Raw genomic sequence first — 17936 nt, 5'->3', positions numbered from 1 at the left:
TAAGATCACAGCATGGTGGTAAAGCATGCCTGCAGGAACCCATGGCAGGTCAGCAACCCTCCAGTATGGACTGAGCTCGGTGGTGCCTGTGTCTCTTCTGGGTGTTGCTTCGGGGAACCCCTGGCTGGCAAGGTAACAAAAATAAATCTATGTGTTTTTCAGCCGTGGGTCTGCAGTTGTTTCTTCTGCTTGCCTGTGCTGGCTCACCCACCATGGTTAGAAGAAATATAGAAGGAAAACAGAAGCAGCAGACACAGGGATGAATATCATGTCGAGGCTGAGTCAACATGGCTCTGAAGAAGTCAGTGATGATCCAGCAGGTGAACCTGAGAATGTAGTTATCCAACCTGCAGTTGTGTTCCCTGGACAGTCCACACTACGGATGCAGGGAATGAGGAAGTCTGGTGCAACATGCTGTAAATGTCAGAGATGGACACTGCCAATAGACCTTGATGGCCCCCAACCAGCCCCACCTGGGGCCTCCACCCACAGCCTCTGCCATTGGCCCAGGGCTCCATTTAACCTCTGGCCTGGGCCCTTGCTTTCTGTTTGGGCTATGTTGTAGGAGTGCTTACCTCTGCTCTGGGTCTCCTTGCTGGAACTTGGACCTATGTATTTTTGTCTTTAGCCTTACTCCTGTCTTTTGCTTGTGGGTAGACTCTGGGTGTAATTTAACACCTTGTTTGACCTTGTCCATGGGCTGCCTTGTTTGACCACTCCTGCTGTGCTCAGGTATTGTGAGGTTGGGCTGTAGTTAGGGTAGGTGCTGCATGTGCTGGAGGCATGGGCTGCAGTGAGCCCCCTCATGGAGCAGCCCTTCTCCTGGTGCCCCTTTTTTGCCACTTTGTTTTGGTTTGCATTCACGATGTATGAGGGAATGGGGCAGATGACCTATAACATGAAGTCAAAGTGGAAGTTGTGTGATGTCGCAAAAGTATTTGGGATCTTTAGTATAAACTTTCCAAAAGCTTTTAGGAGGACTCATCAATAAAATCAATCCCAGGGTTTAAAATAAAGTATATGGATAAGGTGAGTAGTGAAGTAAAAAGCTCCAAATGCTAAAATGAAGTTCTGAGACAGGGCCAAAACTGATGTATCACTTGTCAGCATACATTACAGGACTGGCATTTCACAGTCACAAGCTTTTTCTGCAGGAATCAGCTACTGTTTTCAGTTGTATAAACAGAAAAAAAAAGTGAACAGGTTATGTGTGATGATAGGGAGTTCCTGACCTTTTCCTGAAAAAGTGTCCGACTTACACAAATGGCAAGCCACTAGAGAGCAGCATTAGATCAGGACTTCTGTTATGTGCCCAAACGACTTTTGAAAAGCATTAGGAAGATGTTTGCAGTTGTTTGTGGTTTCAGGTCAGGTTTGGATTTAGATTAGATTTTATCAGAAACAAAGGAAGCTATAGGCTAGCCAGTCCTCTCTGGTTCATTGCTTATTCTCTGTTGTGGAGTGAAGGTGAAACTAAACAAAAATCACTAAGAATGTGATAAACAAAATACAATTTTTAATAAATGGCAGTGATAACATACTTGGCAGCTCAAGGACAGTGTGGCTAAGAAGGACATGTCAAAAGATGGTGTAAGAAAAAAAGAAGGGCACACAGGAGAAGGAACACAAATTACAGGTGTATAGTCAAATTGTTTGGACAGATAATCTTCAAGTTTTTGGTCCTGAAGATTCTGGCAGAATATCAAAAAAGATGCAAAGTTAGATAATATGGACAAGCAGCATCAAAAAGGAAATTTGTATCTACAAGACAACTGCTGATAATGCATTAAGTCAGGAGGTAATCTAAGACTTTTAGCTATTACGTAGCCTTGAGAAATACCCAAGTCTTTCTGTCAGTCAGGAAAATAAAGTAAGCACCAGTAAGTCTCCTGACTTGGGTTATTTTGGTCTATGGTCTACAACTGGAGTCAGTAAAGTACTACAGCCTTGCCTGAAATGGATATGTAAAAATGCATGACAGATTTTCAAAGGGCCTTTCTGTCCCACCTGCATTGACCCAGCTTCAGGCTCTGCAAAGTGATCTGATCTTTTTCTCTTGCTTTTATTGTCTAATAACTTTTGTTTTCTCCCTGGTCGTTCTGTGATGTGTAGCAGTAGAAATGTGTTCCTCTGAGTCCCCCTGCCTTTTTTTCCACCTGATTCTTGAGTAGACACTGAGGTTGCTTGGAATTGTACAGGAAGACCTCTGGCTACCAGTGTAACAAACTAATGAGGGCTTCTGAATTTCATAAGCCAAGGGCAAGAAGGGTCCTTTATGCTTGCACCTAATTGCAATATATTCCATGTGGAAATTATAACTAGATTAATTCTGCAAGTCACAGAAACATAGAATACTTTAGAAAGTTTAGGAGCAAACTATCAGAATGGTAAAATTAAAATATTTGTAGCAAGGCTTTATTTAAGAATTTTGCTAGAAAGATTTTAGTTGATATTAAAACTAAGGAGCAGCCCATTTCTCTATCTGGAAGGGTGCCCTCTACCAAATCCTGCTGTGAACCACGTAGATTCCTTGGAAACGTCTGCAGAGGCAAAATTCATGTTTTTCTTCTTTGCTACCTAAAGATCCACTGCAGCACATCCTTAGGTTTTTCTATAGCACCAGATATTTGCACAGAGACTGAAGCTTGGATGAGAAAGCAACATCTGCCTGCCTGTGGTGGTCATATGGTTTCAATACAAATATCCCTACTGTGTGGCTTGCTCTTACGGTGCTCCTTTTCCAGTATTTAGAGTTCCCCATCTTTCTAGGTTTCTTTCAATCCTGGACATCAAAAGAATGAGGTTGTCACAGAGGTGAGAAGGCAAAACTCAGGGAGCTAGTGGTTTTCCAGTAGACAGTTGCTGCCAGTGATGACTATATCGCATGATGAGGTACTGGGTGGGGGGAACCAGCTAACACTCAGTTCTGCTCTAGCTCCAACACGTTTTCACTGCTCCTGGCCAGCAATGCCTGGCTGAGAGCTGTGCACGCAAGCACCAAGCTGACAGCTGCTCTCTACAAAGCAAGGTGGCTCCTGGCAGCAAGCAAAGGAGTTTCTAGGACAGGTAGTCAGTATGGATGGATCAAAGAGTTCCTTGACATTCAGTTTTGCTGTAAACAGACTGCTGCCAGATATCCTGTCCCTAGGTCAGCAGTGAGGGAGTTTGCAGCGGCTCATGGGTTCTTCTTAAAGATGAGTCACTTCAAGGTTGCTGGATTTTCTTTCCTATTGCTCCACTTCCTCTGTTTTCTCTGAAGATAAATAAGAAATGAGAGCCTGGCAATTCTCTTGAGGTCCCGCAGCTTGTTTATTTTGTGGAACTACTACTTGTTGTCTAACTTTGTTACACTTGTTAACAGCAGCTTTCCCATAAAACTTGTCCCAAGTAAGCTAGCCACAGCTTTGAGCACTGAGCTGCAGAGCAGAGAAGATCATCTCAGAAACTTGAAGATGAAGTATTTTCTTCTGCCAAGTCAATTAGCATTTCTCTGTAACTTCGTACTAAGTAAACCTGTCCAGGTGTGTCCCTGCTCTGAGATGCTAAGATCTTACTGCTGCTCAGTTGCTATCTTGAAATTAGTTATACATTTTTACTGCTGTGACTCTGCATTATAGAATTTTTCTGCTATGGAGATAAGCATGTGTAAAAAGATATACTTTTTCTTTTGCAGATAGCTACAAGAAACAATGACTTAGGTGAGTTCAACTGTAATTACTCTGTAAATAAGAGCAGTTTTTGGTGGGGGGTTGCTTCTCTATACCTTATTCTCATTATTTTGTATATTTTTCTCTTTGAAAATGTTTTTCAGCATCAGTGGAAAGTAATTCACAAATTTCAGATGTGTTTTAAAGTTGCAGTCAGTTTGATTATTTTATACTGTCACAATAAAGAAATTAAGAAGAATTATTGAGTAATTATTATATGGAATGCTCTTTTCCACATGTAGCCTCAGCAAACAAGAATACTTCTGACTTTGATTTATTTACTATGTGGCATAAGTCACTTCACCCTCTGCTGTACCCAAGACGTTGTACATTTTTGGCATAATAACCAATGCTCTTGTCTGTGAGAAACATATGCCAGGTATTTCAGAGTCAGAACTGATGAGCACGTTGCAATATCTTATGTCAAATTAACAGCTAACCTGGAAATTAATAGCTAGCATGCATTCCATATGCATGATAGAAATAGTCTATTGTTTCGTATGATTCATCCCATTTTTTTCGGAGATCACTTATGATTTCTTTAATTCCACAAGCTCTAATGAAGAGAACATTATATATAATATATATAACTTATGGTACTCAGCCTTCCACTCTGAAGGGCTCCCAAAGCTCCTTAAGTTAAAATATATGTAGTCACTGCTCTCATTACAGCTGCACTATGACACCTATACTAATATCAGTTTTTCTTATCCAGAAAAAAATGGAAGCCTGATCAGTTTTAGCACAATATGTATGCTAGACTCAGTCTTAATTCACTATTCCTTTTTCAAATGACTGAAAAATAAGCTTCAGCGGAAAAATTTTTCAAACATACAAAAACTTGGTTGGTGCATACCTCTTATCTCCCTTTTGTACTTCTATTTGCCTTCTAAGTGCCTTGCATGTTCATTTTCTTCATCTGGCAGAGAGTGAAATAGCTGTGCATGAAGGAGACATCCTCTTGAGAAGAGCACAACGCAGTGCAATTAACTGTGAGAGTTGTTTATGGCCTAAGTCACAAGATGGACTAGTCAAGGTTCCAGTTAACATCTCTTCTGATTTCTGTAAGTGTATGCATATGGATGCTGTAAAGTTAGCACTGATCTTCTGGTCTGTATGTTCTGTTATTTTATAGTTTTGTGTCATGCACTGAATGGAATCTTAGTCCAAATGTGAACTTAGCAACACATCTCTTCTGCTATTCTCTTGGCCCCACGATTGTGGCAAAGACTCCAAATATTTTAGGCATAAACATTAAAATGTGGTTACTTGGGCAGTACTTGTTATATAAATACCAGTTAGTTAATTTTAATTCCAAATACTAGTTTCAATGCTACAAATGCTAGCTACAATGCACTTTGGCATTTAGCAAGTATAGATGAAAAAATATAATTTGTTCACATTATGAGTGTGTTTCTTGAAATTACCACTAGAAGCACTTTATTGAACACTGCGATTTTTCTTTCAAATATCTCATAGAAATAAACATTCCTGCACTGGAAATCCTGTGGAGGCAAAAATGAAGGACAACTCCTTAGATATTTTTTTTCATTTTTTTTTTCTGGGGTCAGTCAATAGGTTTGTCTGAATAGAAAAGGCTGCAGCATGCCTTAATCTAGAAAATTTTGTTCACAAAAGTTTCACGTTGGCTGTGTGCGTCCTTCATCTCTCCCCTGTTGGGACCTTCCTCATGTGAAGCTTTCACAGAGACCCTTTCAAAAAGATCTCTGAGGGAAACTGGTATGGAAACAAAATACAGTCTGGGCCTGATTCCCATTCTGGTGAAAGGGATCTTTGTGTTTTCATTTTGGGTAAGGAAAGCCCAGTCCTATCTAGGTTGCCTCTCTCTCTGTGTGCTTCCAGCGCTGCAGCACGTGGCCTTGTGGTTAGGGAACAGTCATTCTCTCTGCCTCACTCTCTCCACGCTTTAAAGATGAGGAAATTAAGATAAAAGGTAGTCATAGATGATTCATAATTGAGGAAGCCAAAACGTTCAAAAGCAGATAAACACTCCCATCTATATTTGGTACCTGAATAGAAACAGTGAGCTTCTGAGCTTCCGAACACTGTCTCAAATGGTTTCAAGGGGTGTGTGGCAGACATTCATTACCTCTGACAAACAAGCTGTTTTTTCCATGCTTAATTAAGGTCAGATGGCTCATCTGGGATATTCTAATCCAATTATTTATATCTGAAACTTTTTCTTCTGCTCTGTCTAAACAGAGAAAACTATGTCAGATTTCTGCTTTCCATCACCCAATAGCTACCTGCAATGGTGGCAGCTGAGGGCTGGCTCTAACAACCTTAACAGTTCTATCAACTGTTACATACCCCTTCAAAGTCTAATCAGCTTGGAGATCTCTGAAAGCTGTGCAGCTTTTCTGATTATACTTGTATGATGAAAATGTAAAGAGTTCTGTAGAGATTTGGGGGAATGCACCCTGTTAACGCACCTTGTTTTTGATTAACTAACAACAGAAAACCTTTCCTGGGCCCTTTCTCATTCTAGCATTGATAGAGAGGTCTTGGATTGCTGATGCTCTACAAGAGGTCTCCACGTTGACCTGTGTCAAGTTTGTAAATCGTACTACTGAAACAGACTATGTGTATGTTGAACATGGGCAGAGGTAAGCTCCCTGTCTCCAAGGTTTGGAAGCACCCAAAAGGTCTTTCAGCTTCTTTTCTGTTTTGGTCTGAATTTGAGTAATTGCTCTTCTTATCCTAAGAGTCAAGATTGAGAGAGCAGGTGCAGTTTTTCATTTTTCTTTAGCTATGCTGGCAGTTATATAACTTAATAAACTGCAGAAATAAGTGCATGGACTTAATTAAATATAATGGGATATAATTCTTGATAGAATTTAGAAAGAAGTATAATTCTTTCAGGTACTTTGCTTAACTACTTGAATTGCTTCATCTAAGTTTGATAAAGTCATTTTACTGTTTTAAAACTTATCACAAAGACTTTATTTCTCCCTCTGTGTTTTCAGTTTGGCAGCTTTCAGTAGGCAAGGTATCTCACACCAGTGACTATTTGGGTCCCTTTCTGTGGCTGCACATCTGGAGGCCCTTGGTGGTTTAGTCAGTATATGTATTTCTTTGTATTTGCTGAATGCAACCATTGCCTAATATTGATTGCCTATTTTTAGCTGCTGGTCTTACTTTGGAAAAATTGGAGGACGTCAAGCAGTCGGCCTGATGAAAAACGGCTGTATGGATAAAGGAGCAATTCAGCATGAAATGAACCACGCGTTGGGTTTCATCCATGAACAGGCACGGAGCGATCGGGACAAGTTTGTCAAGATTGTGTGGGAACACATTATGGCAGGTAGGTCCATTAAATCTTAAGAGAAAAACACTTTGAGATATACACGTGAATGTTACTTCTGAGAATAGCAGTGCAAATAATTATTAGCAGCTGGCTGAATTGCAGCAGAAGCTTTGGCATTAGCAGTCAGAGGAAGGCATGTAGTCTAGATTGTGGATGAGAACACAGGACCTGATGGAGAGAGAATAACAGCCCATGCAGCCACCAGCATGTGGGAAATTCTGGGACCAGCGTGACACAAGGAAGAACTGATATTTTCTCCTTGAAGAAAAAACAATCCTTCTCACTGCCATGAGAAGGAGCAATGAGGAGCAATCAGGACTGGTAAATTTGTAGCAGGGGAAACATGTGAAATGTTATTTAGGGAGAGGAATGCAATAGAAGTAGTTTGGGGGTGTGCCCACAATCTATGTACTGAGAAAATGGGGTATATAGAGAGTTCCTGGCTTTAAGGAAAGAAGGGAAGAGAATGGTAGGATGTCCTAGGGAAAGGAAAGTGAGAAAGTGATACGGAGGATGAAAGCAGGGGAAGAAAGGATTGAAAGAACCATTTTTCTGACAGCTACAGAAGCTGGACAACTTGCATTTGTAATAAAATAATAGTGTATTTAATAAATTATAGAAAATAAAGAATAATAAATGAGACTGGACAATTGAATAACAGATTCTAAAATGTCTTTTCAGCAAATAAGATTTTCAGCTGGCATTAGAAAATTGAATATATGTATTTTCTCCAGAAGGAACTTGATTGTTTTTATTGCAAATTCCTAACACACTGTTCTCCAAACTTTTTTTCAGCTATTCCCATGATATCCTAAGTGAATTCCATTTGTACTGTTCTTTATTTAGGTTTCAGCTTGAGTGATACAGTATAATTTTGATATAAATTCTATGCTGTTCTTGTATAAGAAGGGGGTGTCATTTTGAAGAGTAGAGGATGTGCTAGGAAAGAGGAGTTGAAAACAAAGTTGTACCAAAGATACAAGTAAAATCTTACACCAGTTTTGCAGGAGGAAGTCTACAGGTTCAGATGTCATCATCCCTAAAGTATACAGATGTAACCAAGCTCTGATTTGGGCACAGTATTGTTGAAAGGATGAAAAGGGGGGAAAAGGAGAGGAAGACAAGACTATACAAGAAGGGGGATAATATCTTCAGTGTTTTAACAGCATTCACCAGGAGTGGGGGCTGAGAAGACTGATGTGACAAGGGAAGCAGAATGCAGTGTGTGCAACAGACTCCCTGTTGGGAGGGGAAAAAAAAAGGCAAAGATATGCAGGGGAAGTCAAAAGACAGTCATGTTCATAAAGGCTGCTAGTCTACATCTTCCATAAAAATATGCTGCTAACAGTGCTGATGGCAGATTCCCCTGACCTCGGTGCAGAACTAGACCCCAAGGCGTTCTGTAGGTTCTCAGTTCTTCCACATAATCTACTTTTCTCTTGCTAAGACTGCATTACTATGGATGTTTTGGGTTTGTTTTTACCCCTCAATTCACCTTGGAAGCCATCCTAATTCTCTGTTTTGCCAAAATACTGGCCACTGAGCTACTTGAAACTCAGCTTGTTTTTTCACAAACTTCTTGGGAACAAAACTGTACTTGTAGCCTACAGCCAGAGCTTCCTTTTCAGTTTTCTGAATCACCACACTGATGCTGGCAGAGGTAGATTGTAGTCAAGAAGATGGGTTACGTTCCTACATTTGTGCAGGTCTGGACAACTAGATCTCTCTAGCATGTGATGAGGCAGATACTGGTTTGCTGGCAGCACCTCTGTCCAGTCGGGCTGGTGTTAATTCCTTTTTAAATAAAACAGTTCAGCAAAGCACATACATACTGAACAGTAGCCATATGTTTAAATGTTTCACTGTGCTCTTCTGGAATCAGTATTGTAGATAAGAGGAACAGAGATAAAAACCTAATAGTAGGGAAAGCCAGTGCTGATGAGAACCAGTTTGAGCTTTAACTTGGTTTTTGGGCTATGAAAAGCTCCAAAGTCATGTTTATTCACAAATCTTGTATAATTTAGGATTTTGAAGTTTCTTTTTGCATTTCCTAGCCCTCACTGGGACCAGCACTGACGAATATTACTGGAAGAGACTGGCTCTGATTGCAAGTTTGCCAGCCAAGTTGTGCAAACTCAAGAGTCAGATAGGATGATCTTCTGATAAGTGTCCAATGCTGAACTCTTGTCCAGATGGTTTGTTTACAAACCACTAGTTATAATAATGAAGGTACAGATGTTGAACTGGGAGGGAGTGCTTAGTGGTTAGGGAATACAACCTCCAGGCTAAGCTGACTGCATTCAGCTCTCTGTTCTGATATTGATTACCTGTCTTATGGACAAGAGACCCAGGGTGAAATTCAAATGCTCTCTAGTCAATGGAGAGAAAACAGGTGCCTTTGTATTAAAATGGGATGAAGCTCCCTCTGACTGTGCTTCTTTCTCTCTCCCATGACTGTCCCGGGAGACTTGATGACTAGCTTCGGTGCCTAACCTAGAGAATTAATGCAAGGGGAAATGAATTCTAGTCTGCCTCCGGGCCCCAGTCCTGTACCAATGTAATGCTTTCTTACAGGTGGTTTTTAAGGCTAAGCAGATGAAGTAATGAGGTGCTCAGCAGCTGTATTTGGATAGAATGCTTCTAACTGGTCTTACTGAGTGCCCTTGCTTCATGTAAGCCGTGTCACTTGGCTGTAGTCACTGCTGATGGGTCTGCTGACCAGAGACAAAGCCAGAACACAGCTGATAACTTAGGGACCAGGTTTGCCTGTTACACCATTCTTTTGTGGTCTCACACTCATTCTGTATCAGAAGTTGGAGAGATGTATTAGGTGGAAAGATTAATACATTTCCTTGGAGAATGGAATTGGATTTGCCAATTATATTGAAACTTTGATTTATTTGCCTCAGTTTATATTCCGAAACCTACCAGATTCAGTGGAAATAGGCTACCATGGCCTTCAGACAGTTTTTGGTTGTTTTGGAAGACACAAGATCCAGTGAGAATAAGTGTGTAATGACTTGATGATTTGTATCCTAAGTTAGTCTTATGACAGCAGGTGGTGTCTGACAGCAGTCATATTGATTATAACAGCAGGCAGTGTCTGACAGCAGTAATATTGTTCTGATTGAAACATTGCTCTCTCACCTTGCAGGGGAACAAGGGAACTTTGGAAAAGTGAAGTCCAAAAATCTGGGCCTTCCCTATGACTACTCTTCTGTGATGCACTACGGCGCGTAAGTTTTTTGATGTGTCCTTTCAAAGGATGTGCTCAGATGTGGGGAGAAGGAATTACTCTGTGCAGGGAATGATTTTTGCTGTTCACTTAAAATTGAGTTAATAGATCTAATTACGAGAGTATATTTTGGCAGCAGTATTCCTGGAAAACAAAGTTGATATTGATAGATGAAAGAACAACGCTTTTTGTCACTGTACTAGTGCCTCTTGCTAGAGGTCTTTGAAATGGCTATATTACAACATCTGAGTCACTGAGCTAAAACAGTTCCAAAATCTATGATGGGCTGTAACTAGTTACTTCTAAATGAAATCATTTTGACAACAATATTTGGGTGCAGAGAGGAAAAAAAAATTACATCATTAAGATGTAGGCAGCCTTTTGAAAATTATTTATCCAGAAACACCAAGGCTGCATTTATTCCATAACATACAAGCCTGTAGCATGTATCTTCTGTATTTTGCACTAACAAGAAACAACTTCTGAACAAGACAGTGAAATAAAACTTGTTTATCAGGAGGCAGGAACTCACAGATAGCAGATAATTAGCAACTGTGATAGAACTACTGTTGATTTTCTGCCTCTTAAATCATGAAGGTGGGATGCAGTTCATTTTGTCAGGGCACTGGTTAAAGCTCTTCTTAGGACAATGCATTTTTTGTTCCTTGCTTTCAATTGCTGTGCCCAAATGGTTACCACAGTTTTTCTTCATGGAAGGTTAACTGATTTTAGAGAAGGTTCTTGCCCCTTCCCATTGAAGTTCTGTGTGGTTCATCAACATGATCATGCAGTGAGTCACTGCTTAATAGAAGTGATTTAGAAATGCGCCTTATTTCTACAGGTATGACTTCTCCAGCACTCCTGGGAAACCAACTATTGTACCCATCCCTAACCCTTCAGTACCCATTGGACAGAGAGAAGGGCTGAGTAACTTGGACGTGGCTAAAATCAACAAGCTCTACAAGTGCAGTAAGTGCAGGAAGATAGTGTGAATTCTTACCTGGCTGATGCCTGTAGGCACCATCAGACATCCCCCAAAGGAAATCAGCCCACAGTACATCTCCCCATAACCCTACAAGAGTGCTGGTATGTATGTGGAACAGAATTGTCTCTGTGGCCAAGATACAGCCTTCTTGTAAAAGGAAATTTGCTTTCAGTAATTCACTGCCATTGAGCTATGCTGACCTAGTCCCTGCCCTTTGACAAAAGCAAAATCCATGAGCGATCATGGTAGCCAACTGTCAGATTCTTGTTTCAGGAAAGCTCTGAAGGTTGCAAAGCATATGAGTGATCAACAGCCATGATTAAAGTTCAGTCATATTCATCAGTAGTGCCAGTGAATTTATGATTTCTTTCAATTAAAATCTGACTGTAGGGCTAGAAGTATGGCTTATTAGAACATGTCTGAGGGGAATTCCCTTGGCTTTTTGTGTAGTTTTCTACTTCCTTGCCTCCATCAATTTGTTACTCATCACTGTGGTACCATAAGGTCTAGAAATACTTAACATTCCTTTAGAGCAGGAAATCCTCAGCAGAGATGCATGCACAAACCAATGTAAGTAAACCACTGAACATTCCCCTGCAATGCACAGTTTTTGCACCAACTCCCAGTGCATAGGCTAATTGAATTATATAGTATTTAACATTTTTGAGATGTTATTCAATTGGTTTTCACCAGAACAGTAGGAAACACTATTACTGTCTGAATATTAGCATACCAAATTCTGCTCTGAATTATGTTAGAGCTCAGATAAATAATCAATAATCAGAAGGAATCAGCATTACTTCAGTTATTTAGGTATAGATGAAACCCTCTCAGAGATGATTTCTCAGTTGAAATATAAGTAAGACAACTTTTCACCTTAATTGTGTCTCTCATGGTCTCAAAGTTAGCAATAATAAGTATTTAATTGTATTCATCATAATGTATTCTTGATAGTGGGGCTGGGGGTGAATCACATGTCAATACCACTATTATGTAATTACATAATTAATCTGTATATTTGGGAAGAAAAGCTAGATAAACCAAAACCAACAAAAACCACAGAAATTAATAAAAACTATCATAAGTGGAAACTGACAAAAGTCCAGTTGTCTCAGGGAAAGTACGGAGCAAGGGAAAGATGTCATAAGTTCCTATGGTTGCATGTAATCTATTCATAATTTGTAGCTTGGAGAGTTAAATAATGAACTAATGAAGACTATATATAGAAAGACAACAGACAAACGAGATCAGACTTTGCATACCAATCACTAACTCTCTAGCCTGACTTCAGTGCTCTTTTACTGTATTCCTCCAGTGCCCATTCCTATCTCTGCTTTGACAGAATCTGGCTTTAAGCTTGAATTTGCATACATGTAAGAATACACAAGCATTTGCTGACAGGAATTTATGCACTGATGTAATTGAAACTGCTATTGGCTGAGGTTAAGCAAGTTCATGAAAGATCCAGGCCTCTTAGTAGTAAACTGAAATGTGTGAGTGAAGCCCTGTTCAAAAAGAAAGTAGCTGAAGCAGCTAATTACCCTTTTAAGTAGCTTTAGTTTGCTCACAGGTTTTGAATAGTTTTTAAAGTAGGTACATCAACACAATTGTAGGCATCTTATTTTATTTTATTTTTTTTTTTACAATCTCAACTGATGATGATCGTTGAAGAGAGTTGTCCGATGCTTTTGGAAGACTTTTGTTCAGTTTTCATTCTCTTCAGCATTGTTTGGTTCTTCCCTTCAGATTGCTGTAGCTCCGTGTTGCCAAAACCCAAAGGCTCGTTCTCCTCTGTCAATTACCCATCCCCATACCCAAACAATAGCAACTGCCTGTGGTTGATCCGCATTCGTCGGAGTAAGGTAATTTTTAATAGGAGAAAGAAGGTTTGAACCACAGTGTCAGGACTACACAGCATTATTTTATTATTATGACTAGCATGTAGGAGTCCTTTTCAGGGAACAAGACATTTATTCTGTAACATAGTAAATGAAAACAAAGTCTTAACAATTTTCATAAGACTTTTTATAAGACCATCAGATATATTATTTAACTTGATTTTTATCCAGTTAGGAATAGGTGATTCTTTAAAAATAAGGTATAGTCAAACATCTGTTATGAGGCTCAGTAGCAGGGACACTAGATGAAATTCTATGTTCTCGTTATACAGAAAGTCAAATTTCTGTGATATGTGGATAGTGAAATTAACAGAAATGCCTAGATCACTTCGTAAGTTAGATGGTCTGAGTCTTTCCCTGTGTATAGCAGTAAACCCAACATCTGTTTTCTTGTTTCTTAAGATTTTCCTGCAGTTTGAGGCTTTTGATCTCCAAACCTCCTCAGATTGTTCTTCTGACTATATAAAGGTTTACAATGGAAACAGCAAGAATTCTCCTGTCTTGCTGGACAAATACTGTGGGAAGGGGCCGCTACCTTCCGTGGTTGCTTCTGGATCTACAATGCTGGTAGAGTTTGCAACTGATGAGACGGTTACAGCCACAGGATTCAAAGCCTCCTACAGCAGGGGTATGAACACTCCTTTACAGAACTTGGAGAACAGGACTAATAGTATTTGCATGGAAGAACTGAAACTTTAAGCATGTACACCAGAGCAGGTTTTTCCATGTTTTTCCTTACATCCCCAGTGGGTATTAGTAACACAAGGGATTAGGCAGTGATGGGGCTGAAGGCTAGCAGGAGACAAAACAGGATATTGCATGGTTGTCATGTTAGGAATCCTGAGTACCCACTCGCATTTTTCTCAGAGCTAGGCTTCCTTGCATCTTTATAACAATTTATTTAAATAAAAACAATACGATGACTAATAGGAGCAATGCAAGCAAAAAGACTGCAGAACTCCATGAGAAATAGCACCAGTGAGAAGTAAAGTCAAGATGTGGGCCGTATGGTTTTCAAGCTATTGTGATGTTTTAAGCAACCAGAGAGCCTAACTTTGGGTGACTTGCACTTTCCAAATAAAAGGCTTTTGTTATGTCACATGACACTCAGTGCTTACTGAATTCACTTCAGGGGTGTCTGTTTTAAAAGAATGAGAATGCGTTACGAACTGCTGGATAAAATTCTGTTGTGTTGCGACATGATTTTAGGTCTCAGGCATTGAACCAAGTAACTGGGTATTGTTATTGTCTTATTTCAACTTAAACTGCAAACTTTTTAAAACATAAATTGAAGATGTACATTTCTAGTATCATTTTTTACTTTTTTGCATTCGGCTTGATGGACTAATTTCTAGATTGCATTAGAACTAGCTCAATAATGCAATCTCAAATATTTAACCTAATTCTTTTCTGGAAGTGCTGTAAGGTAGTCCCATTAGGATGCTATGGTAATGTGGTAACATTTCATTGTAAAACTAGTATAGCTTTAGATTCAGCTGTTCCCTGTCCTCCCAAATTATTTTAGCAGGAAAGTTTTTTGTTGTTTTAATACAGCTGATACAAACATAAAGAAATAAACTACTTCAGCAGTAGATTTTCATAATAGCATGCTCTTGGCTTGAAGAAAATACAAAAGAGTACAAGCAAGCTTACTACTTTTACTGTCAAAATACTTGTTAACATGCCTTTCTGTTTCTTCTCCTTTACTACTAAGTGAATTGTGGAGATACTTTCAGAGACTCAAATGGAGTCATCACCTCTCCAAATTATCCCAATAAATACCCCAAAAACCAAGCATGTTTCTGGGTTATCAGTTCTCCAGTAGGATACAAGGTAAGGCACAGATTAATTCCTTTGCTGTTTGCAGTAGTGTTCTCTAATGGAATTTATTTTTGCCTTAGAGAACAACAGCTGCAATGGTGTGTTGTGTTTTGGTGCATTTTTATTTTTTTTTTGGAGGAGACATTCTCAGAGTGAAAATCTGAAAACAAATTCAGTTTAAGACCTTATGCTGGGTCTTGATTTGAGGTGATCATCAAGGGAAAGTCTTTACACATGTGAGACTTTTATGAATTTAGTTTGTACTTTGTTGGCTTTGCTAAGAATAATTTCTAGGTAAGAGTGCCTACTATAAAACCAGCACATTGCACAGGTTGTTTTTTGTATTGCTTGAGAAAAGAATTTAAAGCATAAAAAAAGCATCATACTTGTCTCTCATTTTTCCTTTCAATCCAAATGCTGATGAACTAAGCAAACAAGTTGGTATTAATTTGTATTACAGTATGAGATCAAGATGTGGCAGACATAGAATGAAAGCAGTACCTTGTACATAAGGAATTTAAACTATTTCTGCTTGTTACTTACAAAAGGTAAGAGAAAATGGTATAACCTGAAAACAGTGCTTTTGTTGTATTTTCTCCAGATCTCTCTTAAAATGTTATTCTTTGAGCTGGAAGTTAATGACAGATGTGTCTACGACTATTTGCTCATACACGATGGAAGCCAACCTACATCACCTGCAGTTGGCCCTTACTGTGGGACAGAGAAGGTTGCAGACTTCACTTCCACTGGGAATTTTGTGCTGGTTGAATTTCACAGTGATACAGTTTGGGAGTTGCCTGGATTCAAGATGAGTTACACATTTCATAGGTAGTACTGTACATAACAGGAGATGTAAAATGCAGAATGAGAGAGACCAACTAGTCACTGTTTCTGAGTCTCTAAGCTTTTTGTTATTGTAATCCCATTGCTGTTGTTACATGACCAAATGGAATAGCAAAACAAACTACGTAAGCCAGTTCTCAATAACTTATAATGTTCGGAACTGCCTTAAAAAAAAAAAAAAAAGAGAATATGGCTACAGAATTTGGCTTCCCAAACTGTAAAATGCTAAAATATAAAAATATAGTAAATGTTCTTACTGCAATTATGCCTTTGTGAAGAGCACATATAAAATGGTAATTTGCTTTTCTAGTGCCAGGAAGGCAGCCAAGAATATCTTGAATGACACTGACTTTTTTTTTCTAGGGTCTGTAATGCTTTGCTTTTTATGCTTTTTTTTCTTTTTTTTTTTTTTTTTTTTACCCTCAGAAGAATATTTGATATGTTGTGGACTGAAGGGTTGAGAGCTCGCCTGCACTATGCAAACCAGGCAACAAATACCTGTAGCTCCTATGAGCTCCCATCTGACTATGTAAACTCTTCATTTTATTTGGCTTCCTATTTAGACTGGCACCTTTTTTGGAGGATGTAGTAACAGCAGCATGAGAGAAAACCGAACTCTATTTCTGGCTTGACCATCACTATTAAAAGGAATGGGTTTTTCTTCCCTGCTTTTTTAATTGATTTACCTCAGAACAGTTAACATGCAAGCTTGCTTCAGGAAGTAAGGGGAAGATGGCTGTGGGATGAACCTGGGAATAGTCACTACGGCTGTCTCCTTACATTGCTAATAAAATGCCTTCCTCTTATCGTGCTTTTACACAGAGAATGTTGATATGGTAGAATGTGGTACATGCTCCTTTTGCTGTATGGCAAGTCATTTGGAAGCAGTGTCTGAGGGCTACACCTGTATTGTAGCCAGAAGGCAAATGAGTTCACTTTTAACAAGCTTCAGCATGTGAAAACCAGCAGACATGGCTTTGCTCTTCCTTCTATTATTATCAAAAGTAAGACATGATGTGCAAGGTGGCCAACTGTTGCTCATGAAGAGCTCATAAGAACTAGAACCCAACCTCAAAGACAGTAACTTCTTGTATGTCAGCATAGAACGTATGCCTTGCAGTTCAACACAGTTCATTTCCTTCTAGATATATGTTCTCTGTACAAACTTGGAATGCAGATTTTTTATGCTCATGGAAGAGGGGAGAATAAAGTTCTGGGATCTTAACCTCAGCTTTGGACACCAAATCTAATTCTTCCCCTTGTGTCTGACTTTTGAGGAGGTACAACCAACCCCGATATCAATTGTTACTGTATACAAACTTGAATGGGTCCTTATTTTAAATATTCAATGCTGACAGCTTTCACTGTAACTTGAGTACTACTACATTTCTCTTCCCATGGCCTGATGTGGGGTTCTACATCAGGCCATCCATGTTCAATGTTTTTGATGTTCATGCATTCAGAAAAGGAGTATGAACAACATGTGAAGCAGCAATGTACTGTGTATAGGAATATTAGTTTTGCAACTTGTTCCTAGAAATATAGTATTAATTAAGACTCTCAGATGTGGGAATATGACAGGGCTGGGGTGCTTTATTTATAAGCAAGTCCTTCCTGCAGGCAAGCTGTTAAGCCTTAAGGGCATGCAGCCTGGCTAAAAACTCCACTCATTTATTTTGAAAACATGAATTCAATGGTACTGATGTAGAAATGCATTCCTGAATAGAGCCTGAAATATAAGTTCCCTCTTTCATAGCAAAGGCTTTTCAGTATTGAAGCCTGAAAGGTCCATGTTTCATCAGTTATGTTAGGGGTCTTTGTTAATGCTTTCCTTAGTGGATATGCATGTTAACTGGAACACATGCTGCAAAATACCTCCCAACCCCCTTTGCCGGCATCAAAAGATTCAGTTTTCCTCTGTTGCTAAACTTTCTGCTTTCCTGCCAACAGTCTCCATTTCAGTTATACGTATATATATGTTATACATCTATAAATTTGTGGACCAGCAAACAGGAAAATGTAAGATACAAAATATCCCTGTCATAATGACTACTGTTCATTTTCATACACAGTTAACTGAGGATCTCAAATGGAAAAGTTATGAAATTCACAGACCCTG

General features: G+C 39.2%; 1 protein-coding gene across 1 annotated transcript; it reads left to right on the top strand.

Moving 5' to 3' along the window:
• Positions 1–3452: 3452 nt before the first annotated feature.
• On the top strand, positions 3453–15806 carry LOC311209720 (astacin-like metalloendopeptidase; the record flags this gene model as incomplete). Its single annotated transcript, XM_084287232.1, has 11 exons — positions 3453–3521; positions 3674–3698; positions 4634–4771; positions 6217–6334; positions 6854–7032; positions 10190–10271; positions 11112–11239; positions 13002–13117; positions 13556–13781; positions 14868–14986; positions 15576–15806. 11 exons carry the CDS (start codon positions 3453–3455, stop codon positions 15804–15806), a joined length of 1431 nt encoding a protein of 476 aa, XP_084143358.1.
• Positions 15807–17936: the final 2130 nt, after the last annotated feature.

Source organism: Netta rufina, assembly GCF_964035555.1.
Source record: "Netta rufina genome assembly, chromosome: 5".
Classification (NCBI taxonomy): Eukaryota; Metazoa; Chordata; class Aves; order Anseriformes; family Anatidae; genus Netta; species Netta rufina.
Note: the sequence above shows the minus strand (reverse complement) of the source record. Positions and strands in the feature narration are given on the sequence as shown.